The sequence below is a fragment of the Hetaerina americana genome, unplaced genomic scaffold (assembly GCF_022747635.1).
Source record: "Hetaerina americana unplaced genomic scaffold, ioHetAmer1.1.p SCAF_1, whole genome shotgun sequence".
NCBI classification, from domain to species: Eukaryota; Metazoa; Arthropoda; class Insecta; order Odonata; family Calopterygidae; genus Hetaerina; species Hetaerina americana.
In genome coordinates, this window is record NW_027286069.1 from 27,152,528 (window position 1) to 27,166,005 (window position 13,478).

Genomic DNA, 13,478 nt, shown 5'->3' on the forward strand with positions numbered 1-13,478 from the left:
GTATTTATTGAATTTTGGCAATACATTGTGTGGTTTTGTCATTCAGTTAATAAATTGTAATAAAATGGAATATTGAATATCAAATTTCTTTCTATCCTAGATGATGCATCCCTATGTGATTGACACCTCAATAGTGTACAACCTGAGTGGTGACAGATGTAGAAGGACAAAGCTTGCCACACTCTCCCGTCTATTTCTTTCTGAAAATATTCAGTGTGCTGGGGCAAAAGGTCATGATTCTGTAGAGGATGCCTCGGCTGCTATGAAATTGGTTTTGCTAAAGCTGTCTAAAAGTGAGTATGAAAGAAAGTAAAAATTGGTAGTCATGTGGCCTTGGTAAGTTAAATATAGCTTTTTAGCTTTCACTCGCTGAATAACTAGTTGTCTAATAACTAATAATTAATAGCTGGCCAAAGTCTAAAATTTTCTATAGTCACTATGCCAAGCAATTTCACAATAGCAGGACCATCACAGTGGAAATATTAGCTATTTCTGCTCAAGTGGAGACAGGCTATTTTCAATTGAGACATTGAAGATATTCTTACAATTTGAGTAGTCAACAGAGAAGACTTTAGTTAAATCAATGACACTCCTTGTTTGATTAACTTAAATTAATATTTAAGCACAATATAATGTTGTTTTTTTTAGAAAATATATGTTTTATCAACATGCTCTCTCTATTTTTCAATGTTTGATTCCAACTTTAGCTGTGGTAATTAACATCTAGCTCTTGAGGCGGTTTTTTGTATGGAAACAATCATATAATTGCAACGAGTTATTTTTTTAAATACTCAAGGAATTTGATTTATGATGTTAAAGTTTGTTGAAGTTTATTTAGGGAAAATCATTCCATTTTAAATGTTCAACATGTTTGGATCCCATATTTCAGTGGTCATAATTTTTATTTTTATTTAGATAGTATTTGTTCTTTACTCATGTATGTAACACTTAATTATGTGTTAAATAACTGACGAGAATTCATTCAATTGGAATGCTGATATATTAAGTGTAGCATGTAGCAAATCACGCCCAAAGTATGGTTCCCTTGATTATCTTGAAAAGAAGTAGTTAATAGTATGGATACTCATTTCTTTCACGGTGGTCATTTTATATTATGAGAGATTCAACACTTGCATGAAAATGGAAATTGTATAATTCATTCTTATTAAATCACTGTGTACAAATTTTCTGCTCTTTTGTTTCTCAATGGGACAATAATTTCATTCAGTTTGCAATACCATCAAAACTCATAAATGGATTTGGATTATACAAGGTCTTTCCCAAAAATAGTAAGACTGGTCAATTAAAAACATTTATTGCCAGAATGGATACATTCATTCAAAAGTATTCGAATTAGTATCCTTCTGCATCCACTAACCACTGCCAGTGGGTTTTCTATGCCTCGTATGCCTTCTGGAAGGTGGGGCTTGCTAAGCTCCTTGTCACGGCCTGTTGCAACGCTTCCATGGAGCTGTGGTGACATCCTTTCTGCACAGATTTGAGGCGGGGGATTACTTTGAGAAAGATTTTGGGTGGGGCGTTTTCTAAAAAATTTGAATCCTCCGTCACATGACCGAGAAGGTTTTGGTAGATGCACGTGTGTTTCCTTTTGTTCGTTTGAGGGCACTTGTGGTGCCAGTTTCGCACACACCTTTCTCATGCTCCTATTTTCGGTCACAAGTCGATGCATGTAACTTTAAGAAATACCTACAGGGTCGCACCCAAAAGTGGTAGGACTGTTTTTTTTACAAGAGTTTTATTGACGATATACTTACATCAACTTAATAATCTTCAAAGTATGCTCCTTGAGCTGCTACACTGCTTAGTATAACGTTGCTCCCATTCCCCGTACGCCCGCTGGAAATTTTCTTTGGGGATGCCGTTGATGACCCTCGTCGAAGCCTCTTGAACGGCCTTTATCGAGTCAAAACTTCGTCCCTTGAGCTGTCTTTTCATCAGGGGGAAGAAGAAGAAGTCCGGTGGTGCCAGATCGGTAGAATAGGGTGGGTGCGGCAACGTGGCAACGCCGTATTTGGCCAGGAGCTGTCTGACGACGAGCGTGCCATGGCAGAATTTTCGGCACCATCTTGGCGCACACCTTGCGCATGGCCAAGTCCTGTGAAATAATGCGTTGGACGTTGGATGCAGACAGACCCAACTGGTCTGCAATTTCTTCACTGGTTAAGCGTCGGTCTGTGTTCAGCAGTGTCCTCACTCTGTCCACATTCGTGTCGGTTCTTGCCGTCGACGGCCGTCCGGAGTGATGGTCGTCTTCAACGAGCTCCCTACCCTCTTTAAACAACTTGTGCCACTCAAATACTGTGGAACGGCTGAAGGCAGTGTCCCCATAAGCCTGCTTGATCATATCGAGGGTCTCAGTGGCCGTCTTCCCGAGTTTCGCACAAAGCTTCACGGAATAACGTTGCTCTAAATTCAGATTCATTTTGTTTTTCGACGCGGACAAAAAACTTGCTTCACTAAAAACGGTGTCCTCACTCAACGACAGCCCGCAGGCGACTGAGGTTGGTGTCAGTCTGTTGCTAAGAGCCCCCTCCACCTTACCCTGCCAGGCAGACCCCCCTCCACCGCTCCGTTCGCGCCAGAGAAAATCAGTCCTACCACTTTTGGGTGCGTCCCTGTAGTTCATCAGAAATCATGCAAAACAATCTGTGATCCCTGTCTAACAAAGCCTCTACTCTTGCAAGATTTCCATCACTTTCATCAGAGGTCGACGGACATCCTGAATGTTCAGCAACTTCAAATTTACTGTACCCTCCCGAAACAATTGTGCTGCACAAAAACACCCGATCTACCAATGGTGTTATACCCATGTCACACCATATTACACCACCAAGCTGCCTTGAGCACATCATGAATCTCTTTCCCAGTTTTTCATGAAATTTAATGGCGTAGCAACGTTCCAATAACCATTTCATGACGGAGCGTAATAAGATCGCGTTATAAAGGTTTTCCATGATGAACAATCAGCATCCTGCAAAGCCTGGGAGCCAACTGCCACCAGCCTTTCACAAGACTCCCCTCCCTCGAACCCAGCCAGAGAAACTGCTGCCCATCCACGTCTGTCAATTTAGAAAAAAAATAAGTCTTTCTAAGTTTGGGACCTACCTTGTAATTCTAAACACCCACAGGATTTCCCAGTTTTGATTATTTTTTGAGATCAGCAGTGTAAGTGAATATGTAATTTAGGTGATAGTTCAACATATTAGTGATGTATTAAAATTGAGTTTTACCAAGTTGTGAAGGATGACTATAATTGTAACTTCGAACAGAGAGGAACTTTCAAGATCTAGGTTATGATCCAAAGGTGATATTTAAATAGATACCATCTTGTGTATGAATTTGAGGTAGGTCTGTTCTACTATGCCCTTCCCGAGGCAGTAATATTTGAATAATATGCTCTGAATGTTGATGGGTCATAAGAATATCTGCAATGCTTAAAAAAACATTTTCTCTCTCATCCACCTTCATGTGTATTTTTCCAGCTAAAAAGGAGACAGTCAACCAGATGAACTTTATGTCTTATTTTGAAAATGAAAAAGCTTTAGTCTGGATGTCAGTATTTGAAATAATATCAAGAACCAGACAAAGTTTGAGTAATTGAACTGTTACAACTTAGCATTTCTACTTAGTTTACATGCATCTTGTAATTCTACAATTTGTTTGATTGTTAATAAAAAAATTGATTTTATCATTACGGTCATGATAGCAAAGGTTATGAGCCAGCACTTTTGTGCCAACCATGTTAACTAAAACAGTTCATTTTTTCAATTAATTCATTACTATCAAAAAAACCAGTCCATTAATTTCAATGAAAAACCACATATTATATATTACCTTTAGAAACTTATTTCATTATAGAAATACACCCATAGCATGACATTTGCCGTACTGTAAGATGTCTTTAAAGCTTTTTTTTGATGGAGAAAATAATTCACTATTTTAAAGTATTGTAATGAGCTTTTTTAATTCTCAAGCAGCTCTTTAAGTTTTGTGAAAAACCTTCAGCCAATGAATATGCTATTATTGCCTTAAAAATAGTGCAACCACCGGATTGTTTGTAAAAAATCAATACTGTATGAAAATGCATGCTAGTGGCAGGTAGTTGGTTTCCCAGTTGATTTGTATAGCCTAGCGTGTAAAATATGAATGTCTATTACAATACCATCCATTTAGTCTTAGAATTTAGCTAAATAGTATTTTTAACATGATCTTCAGCAATAACAAGCTTTTAACATGAGGAGTAATTTTTATAGGGATGGTAAATAATCAGTGTGGCAATAATCCATTGTATGTTTAATTTTTCCTTGTATATTCAATTTGAAAATGTCTGATACATCGGCGAACTCATTCAAGAAGTCTGTTCTACCATTCTCTGTGTGCTTGCTCAATTCTTATACTTTTAGGTACTAGTTCTCTCAATGTAAGTTTTAATTCATTCTCTGCTTGCTTCATTAGATAATAGGTAGTAATTGTGTATGTGCTTGTTTTAGGTATGCACTTCGGAGATGCTGTAGTAAGTGATCTAGTGGCAAGGCAGGCTAGTAAAAAATCTAAGCAGAGCTCTCGTCAGAAGAGATTGGCACAAGACCTGGAGATGGGGGCCAATGGAGTTGCGGCTTATGCTACATCTGTATTTACCCATGTAAATAGGGGGAAACATGCAGGTAAGTAGGCAGTGCAGTGTTCATTGTCTTTTCCATTAACTGCACACCTCATTGTGACTTGGGCTTATTTTGAGTTTCATGTTCTTTCACATTATGGTATTTGCCTTTTTATTGAAACTGTGAAAACTGATTTTATCCTGGTTAGTCAGTAAACTGTATGTATCTCATGATGGTGGAGTGCAAACACTGAATGGTATACTTAGAGACACCGCAGTGAAGGAGCTCCAACACAAAACTTGCAAACTGCTGTACAAACTATCCCAGTGACCATAAAAACTAATTAGCAGCTAAAAGAATACGATGCATTCAGGGGAAGTGGGTATACTACCTTGATCAAAAAGTTCCCGGAATAACCACCGTGTGGCGCTCCCATCGTTCCGATTTGAGTTCTGTTTTTTTGTTAAATTGGTACATCTGTTGTTGATATTCCCTTTAAATCTTAGTGTCATAACTTGACATTTGCAAAAGTTACGTAGCCAAGAGTACATCTATCTCTGTGTGTGTTGGCGATTTTTTACAATTTCAGAAATGGATTTAAATTTGCAACAACGAACTTGTATTAAATTTTGCGTAAAAAACGGATTTAGTGGCGCACGGACGTTGGAAATGTTGGAAAAGTGTTTCGGCAACGATTCTCTAAAAAAAGCGGTCGTTTACCAGTGGCACGAGCGGTTCAGAAGTGGTCGTGAGTCAATCGAAGATGATGAACGCAGTGGCAGACCATCGACATCGAAAGTCGGTGAAAAAATTGATAAAGTAAAAGAAATGTTGGTCAATAACCGCAAATTAACCATCAGAGAAATAGCGGAGGACTTGAACATTGCCTATGGATCCGCCCAAGACATTGTGGTTAATGATTTGGGTTTCCGTCGTGTAGCAGCAAAGTTGGTGCCAAAAGACCTCAATTTCATGCAAAAAAGAGACCGTGTTGACGTCGCAAAAGACATGATTTGCGAGGCTGAATCCGATCCCACATTCATCAAAAGGATCATTACTGGAGACGAGACGTGGGTTTATGAGTACGACACGCAATCCAGACATCAGGCAAGTGAATGGCGTTCACCAAATGAGCCGAGACCAAAAAAACCACGTCGTTTTCAGTCAAAAAAGAAGGCAATGCTGACGGTTTTCATGGATTACAACGGTGTAGTGCATCATGAATTTTTGCCAGAAGGCCAGACAGTAAACAAAGAGTATTATTTGGGCGTTATGAGACGTTTGCGTGAAGCAATTCGCCGAAAGAGACCAGAAATGTGGGCAGAAAACTCGTGGATTTTGCACCATGATAACGCACCGTCGCACAGTGCTATCATTATTCGTAATTTTTTGACGAAAAATGCAACAAATACCATCCAACAGCCACCGAATTCACCTGATTTGGCTCCCTGTGACTTCTTTCTGTTCAATCGAGTTAAAAAACCATTACGGGGAACGCGTTTTAGCAGCCGAGAGGAAGTAATGGAAAAATCGCAGGAAGCACTGATGGACATACCGAAAACCGACCGTAACTTTTGCAAATGTCAAGTTATGACACTAAGATTTAAAGGGAATATCAACAACAGATGTACCAATTTAACAAAAAAAACAGAACTCAAATCGGAACGATGGGAGCGCCACACGGTGGTTATTCCGGGAACTTTTTGATCAAGGTAGTATGACATTAGCATATACCCACCTGGGGGATGGCTAACAGTAGGAGTGTGCAAAGTTCTAATTCATTATTATCAATTTAAAATTTAATCAATCTCAATACTAATGAATTGAATCATGCTGAATTCCCATTGCACAAAAAATATTTAATTTTGTTAGTTTTTGCTTATGTATGAATGTATTTACTTTAAAATGTAATTAGGGGGCATAAGCACCTCTTCTTCATCTTCCCACCAATTTCTTTTTTCATAAATTCTGTCGTGCCTAAAATCTGTATTTTATAGTTCGTCTATGTATTTTTTAATTTGGTCAGAATCCTCTGGTTTTAGTAACACATGTTTAGTAGTACATGGGAATGTGTATGGATGGACCTTTCTCACCCAATGTCATTGCTTTCACTCTTCAGTAGTGCAAGCTTATTACACCTTCGTGTGAACTATGTCCTCACACTCTTTCCACCACATTTCTTTTGCATTATAAGCTTCTTGATTTAGTTTATTTAACTCTTTGTACTTTAATTATTCCTAAGGATCTGTTGACATGTTACTCTATTTCCTTCTCTTGTCCTCCTAATTATCCCTTTTATATTACTAATCTCTCCATTCGCATAATAATAATTTTTCTTCATCATGTCTCCCCATATACTAGCCCTGTCATTTTGTTTGCTGCTTTCATTATCTATTTCAAGAGATATTGCCACCATTCTTTTTCTTGAGCTCACTCCAAATGCCAAATTTTAATTTGCTATATTTTTAGACTTCCTTTTTATCCTGGCCAAACCTTAAGCAATCATATTGAAATGAAATTATTGACTTTGTGATTCGACACACTTTTAATTAAACACATGACCCAGGTTTTGATGTTGAACATCATCATCAGATGGTCCTTAGAGAAGCAAACCCTTCAGAAAGGAAACATCGAGGTTAAACTAGACATTTCCCTGGAGCTCCTTAAAATCTCACAGAAGTAAAAAAGAAAAGTGTTTTACAGAGTTCAAGGCCTTGAAGTCCATTATACATTCAGTGACAGCTGAAAATTGATCATCAAAAAGCAGATAAAGGCCCAAAGGTGATTGTATTAGAAAGAAATACTTGGCGAAGACTTCATCAGAGACAATAATATTCAAGTACTTCATTCTGACCCAACCCCCAAGTTTCAACAAGAAATTAACAAAGTGATTTAATTCAGTGATACTTTTTTTAAAAGTTGTGAAATTTTCAAACTAGTATAAATGAATCCCTCGGAACCACGGTTTTTCGGGCTACCAAAAGTTAAAAAAAAATGAGATTCTGATCAGACCAGTAGTATCAAATATGTCAGCTCCCAACCACATGCTTGTGGAAAGACTTAATGAACTCTTTAGAGAGGTTTTCAAATTTTCCACGGAATATGGTGTAGTGAATTCCTTGAACCTTGTCAGCAAGCTAATGAAAAAAGGTCATCCCGAAAAAGTGCATGGTTGTTGCTTTCGATGTATGCAACCTTTTCAACAACTTGCCACCCATGGAAGCTGTGAACCTGGCCGAGGACATCCTCCTCCGGAAATATATCCCAGTGCCAGTTATTAATGAACTCTGCTTATTACTAATGACGTTTGTTTCCCATAATTATTTTATTTTTAATGGTACATATTTCCAACAACCCAATGGTTTAGCCATGGGCTCGACCTTGTCCCCACTCCTGGCCGATATTTATATGGACAATTTTGAAAAAGTTTTGTTTTCCTTAGCTCACCCTCCCATTAATAATGTATTTGGTTGGTTTAGATATGTAGACGATATCTTCTGTGTGTGAACAGGTTCCGATTGGCAACTAGATCAGTTTCAGCACATTTAAATTCGGTCAATTCTAATGCACAATTCACGTGTGAAAAAGAGGAAAAATGTTCCCTAAAGTTCCTCGATCTATCCATTAGTAAAGACAAAGACAGGTACTCCATTTTTCGGAAGGAAATGTATGGACCAATTAATTAATTCATCTTCAAAGCATTGCTTCACCCATAGCTTTCGGCATTTCATGCAATGACCCACCAATTAGCCTCTATCCCTCTGTCAAAACTCAGTATAAATAAGGAACTTAATGTAGTTAAAATCTTAGCAGTAAACAGTGGCTATTCAGAAGATCTAATTAATATGCTTTACTGGAAGAAACTTATGAAAATAGCCTTAAGCCACATTTACAACCCCGAATATTTAAAAGATCTCACTGCCAAATGGCAACGAATACTCTATCTGCGGAATATTTCTCTCTCTCTAAAGAAAAAATTAAATATGCTATTTACAGGGGTTCATGCCTTAAGAACCTGATCTCTCACACTGAAGACAAAGTCCCCAAAAAAACGAGAGAAGTGGAGTGTATGATTAAAGTGCTCTGACTGTTATACAAAGTATATTGGGCAAACAGGATGGAAATTTAAAGAAATTATAAAATTATACAAAATAAAAAAAACAAAAATATAACATCCCTCTTTGGAAATCATCTCATCGAGAATGACTACAGAAATGACTTTCTGACTAAAATTCTTCATTTTGAAAATAAAGGTCGAAGGGTTGATGCTTTGGAGCAGTTGGAAATTTTGAAATGCGTCCGTTGCAAGGATGAACTTGCTAACAAAATTTTGTATCTCTCCCACTCCCCACTTCTTCCAAATCAACGATTGACACCGAAAGATGTAATTCTCTTTTCCTCCCAGCTATATTTTAACCTTTTTACCCCTCCAACCTCCCTTCCTCGATTAGGAGGTATAGAAACCAAGTTTGCTTCTATGAGAACCACCTGATGATGACGTTCAACATCGAAACATGGGTCATGATTTTAAAAGAAGTGTGTGGAATTACTAAGTCAAAAATTTCATGCCATTTCTATGTGTTATGCAAATTCCATAAAGTTGTGCCGGAGACAACAAATTTTCTTGAGCAATCAATTTGCTCATCTATCTCCCCATTTTGTCCTCTTGCATGTGGTATTAAAGGTCATGGTAATGAATGAATTCAATGAGCAATAATTAATTGGGTTGCCTTTGACAATTGAGTTGACCCATTAAAGCATTCAGAATGGCGAGTTATTTTTCATTCCTGTCAAGAACATACATGAAAAGTTAATGCTATTAGTTTGCTTTTCTTAGCTAATTTTAATAATGCTAATATTAGTGGAAAAGAATATGCTTTTTTTATATTTTCTATATGATGCAATTAAATCTTTTCTTCTTCATCTATTAACATATGCAGTATTGACAATTCTGTTTCTTGAGTATCTGTTTCCTCCATATGCTTGAGTTGTTTTTCATAGCTGTTTACTGATTATGAATGTTAGTTTTAGTTTTCCATGGGATTTTTGAAGTACATGTTTAATGCTCAGTCATCATCTTCAGGAACAAAATACAAATGTCTCCTTGCAATGTTGTGTATATATAGGGTAAACTGTGGGTGAGAGATTTGGGAAAAAGGAGAGGTGGGAGAGGAGAGTATGGGCAATAAAGGTGGTACGTTCATGGGGATTGTTTGCCAAATGTCAAGTTGTGACTTTATGACTAAGTCACGTTTCTTCTTATGTTTTACCATCTTACATTGTTCTCGCACATCAAGTCTTCTTCCTTGAGACCAAAAATGTTGTTTGTTTGTGGGCACAAACATGGGCTGGTGTAAAGATTCCATCAGATGCCTTGCCATTAAGGATAGTTTTTCCGACTCAACTTCGTGGGTTAATTCTATCGCTGAAATTTCTTTCATTTGACAAATGCATACATCCCACATGTCGCAGATTTTCTGGTGTACATCATTTTTCTATTTGGGTCCAATTTCTTTTCTATTACCAAGCTATTTTCACAGTACTTGTATGGTGGTACTATAAAATTTTACTTAAAATTCCTTTCGGGGGTGAAGATGAGCTTCTTTTTATGAAAAGGAAGAGTGGGGAGTTTTGGAGTTACTCTTGAGATAGTTTGCTTCATTTTATTTGTTTATTGCAAACTATCCATCAGTAATGAGTTATATCAGTTGGATGTTGTAATGAATTTTGTTTGATATCCTTCACTGCACTTTTTCTCATCCTTTGCAATAATTGACCCGACGACGTCCAATCTAAGTCTTGTGGTATGGTGGCTCAATCTGCTGGCGTATATTTCCAACCATCCATTTGCCATTCACTGGCTATAAATGTATACCTCTATACTGGTTATATACCTATATATAACCTATATCTACCACAAAATGGTATACTTCTTCACCTTTTGAAGCCATATTTGATTCTATTTCAAATATATGCCAAGCAAAGGAACTTGATACCGAGTGGACAACTTGTGAATTACTCTACGCGAGATCTTTGACATTTGCTTCAGGAGTTTTGACAGAATTCCTTAAACTAATAAACTTTTATTGTAGTGTTTATGTTGAGATCATTTGGATTAAACCATCTCTCCCTGCAGTCATTCCTTGTTCCTAAACCATAATCACCTACTTCACTACCATCTCTTCCTTTGCCACCAGTGTGTTTCAATCCCCCATCACTATCAAATGTTTTTTTTACAGTTATGCCCACAGTTCTTTTCTATAAATGATCACTCATCCTATTGACTTTTTCCCCGCAATAATTACATGGTGGCATGTATACCCGAATAATGACCAAGTGTTGGTTGGTTCAACCATTCTTCTACTAATAGTATTCCTACTTGCCTGCTCTTATCTTTATTGTACTTCTCTTTACCTTTTTGTCCAATATATTGCCACCTTCACTCTTCTTCTCTCTTTCCCTCCACCTTATATTACCCTACAACAATTGCTTCAGTAATCCCTGATACCTTTCCATCTCACCTTGCACAATCTAAAATAATGATTCCTCTTACAATCTCTCATTCCATATTTTTTAAAGTTTCCTTTCCCTCATTTCAGGAGATGATTTATTTCCCGGAAGTCTTATTTCTTCCACTGCCAGGCCCAACCCTGGCGATTGGTGAAATTGTCGTAGTTTCCAGGACTCAGTCTCTGTTATGTTCATCATCATACCATTCTTGGTGTAGATAATTGAGGTGGTTTCCCATTGCCTTCCTCAATAGCATTTTGGATATGATACCATCACTTAAATGACTACCCCACTGAAATTAGATACCTTTCGACCTATCTGACATGGGTGACCCTACCAGCAGTTTTCAGCACAGTTGTAGGATTCATTTGAACATGCAATTTCTTCTATCGCATCTAGGTTGTAGTCAATGGAGAGGGATCGATAAAGTATCTCGTATGATTTCACTGTTACTGAATTTTACCAAGTGGTTTAATTTTTTTTTCATTTATTTTGGGTACTTAAAAACATTTTGATGTGTATCATTCATAAATACCAAAAGCAAGTGCCAAAGATAATTCTGCTAAACATGAAGTAATTTATTTTTTCATTGCAGCTGCCATTGTTGGCATGGAAGATACAATTAGTGAATATGAGTCATATGTTGACATAAGGAACTCTGAAAAAGACTATGTGGATTTTAGTCACAGTGAAGGAAAGCCTCCAAATCTACTACGATTGCAACATCCATCGGAAGTCATTACCTCTGCATGTGAAAATATGTTGGAGCATCAACTGTGTATAGTGCATTTAGCCAAAGACTCGGTTGGAAAAAAATTAAGAACTCTTCGAAGGTGGTGTACAAAAATAGTAGAGCATGCTGCACCATGCTCTTTGTGCATTTTGATTCTAGGTGGCACGGATAATTTAAATGGAGCCTGTTTCATTCATCTGAAAGGCCCCTCTGATGAAATTATTTAAGGCTTTTGTAGCGCATTTAGCTACTTCAACATTGTATAAAGAAAAATGTTATGCCTATTGTTCAAAATAAAGTTTTTGTAAATCTTATGAAATCAAAGTTGAAATGCCATGAACTACTCCGGAAAAAGCTGATGGGAAATTCTAGCATGATACAAATATGTAAAAAGGTGTGTTGAAACAAATGACAATTACAACATAGTTTTTCAAAATCCTATATATTGTAGTTGACATGTACATATAACATTGGAATTTTAACCAGCAGACTGGGAAATTACAGTAAAATATTTCACCCCATTAATTTCACTTCTGTCAGTTCATATTGACTTTTTCAACATCATATATATTTCGTTTATAACTGACGGCAATAAAATTTTTCACACAGCTAAGCTATATGAAAAGGACTTCCCCTGTCATTCAAGGTACTACTGAACAAATATGAATACAAACCATTCCACCCAGTAATCTACATCGATGGAGAATTGATTTTAATACATTAACTTCCAACTCGTTTCGCTCTTGACTGGTTCTTGCACAGCACACCAAAACCTTGAACGTTTGCATGTTATGAACAGTTCCACTTAATGAATGGCCATTCTGCTAAATGAAACTGTACAGCACGCAGCCGGTTCTTTAAATCAGTTCGGATCGTTTTCAAAATTATATCATAGCACGATTAAATCTTCCATTTCATCATCCTCATCTTCTTCAACACAGAAGTTGCCACTCAGCATATCTGTAAATTAATTTGGGTTATCACATAAAGATGCAAAATTCACCGTCCATTAACGATAAAATTTGGTTATTTTGAAGAATTATATCAGTCGGCGACAAATTAGAGATGCTTTCTCCACCCGATATTGTTTACGAGAACAAAAATGAACTTATTCTGAAAATGCGAATCATCTACCGAGAAGAAAATAAATAATCACATACCGTCTAGACGACTATCCAAACTAAGTTTGGTTTTATTTAATTCTTCTTCTGAAACCAATCCAGTGTCTGAATTCATTTCCTCTAGTTCTGAACCACTTCCCTCGTCTGGGTCTTCTTTCATTCTAACTTCACTGGCAAGCTGATATCCTTCTACCTAGATATTTTTATGTTAGGAATAAAGTTATGAAATATCACCACGCCTTTATATTCACTGAAAAGAAATTCACATACCTCCAATCCTAGTAACTGTTTATCGATAACGTCTAGCATTTTAGTTAAGGCAACTTCTTGTTTTTTGAGGTTGGATTTTTTCAGCAACAACCGAAACACTTCACCCTTCACTGAATATGTATCCATTATTATTTATAAAAACTCTTTTCGCACCACACACGTACCGGCACTCATGCGGTAAACAGAAATGCAATCTACATCTACGCGGATTGCCGCGACATA

General features: G+C 37.1%; 2 protein-coding genes across 7 annotated transcripts in view; one reads left to right on the plus strand and one right to left on the minus strand.

Annotated features, from left to right (window-relative positions):
- Rexo5 (RNA exonuclease 5) overlaps positions 1–12,153 on the plus strand; it is a 38,031-nt gene extending 25,878 nt beyond the window's left edge. For all 6 annotated transcript variants that reach the window (XM_071587093.1, XM_071587122.1, XM_071587099.1 and 3 more), the window contains 3 exons: positions 101–293; positions 4,512–4,685; positions 11,728–12,153. In XM_071587093.1, the coding sequence (XP_071443194.1) occupies positions 101–293; positions 4,512–4,685; positions 11,728–12,092 (732 nt within the window). In that variant the 3' untranslated portion in view covers positions 12,093–12,153. The remainder of the gene's footprint in view (positions 1–100; positions 294–4,511; positions 4,686–11,727) is intronic.
- A 135-nt stretch (positions 12,154–12,288) lies between these two features.
- Positions 12,289–13,478, minus strand: LOC139700821 (uncharacterized). The gene is made up of 3 exons (XM_071599251.1): positions 13,257–13,478; positions 13,026–13,179; positions 12,289–12,825 (listed from the first exon to the last, which is right to left on the minus strand). Exons 1-3 carry the CDS (start codon positions 13,380–13,382, stop codon positions 12,755–12,757), a joined length of 351 nt encoding a protein of 116 aa, XP_071455352.1. The 5' UTR covers positions 13,383–13,478; the 3' UTR covers positions 12,289–12,754.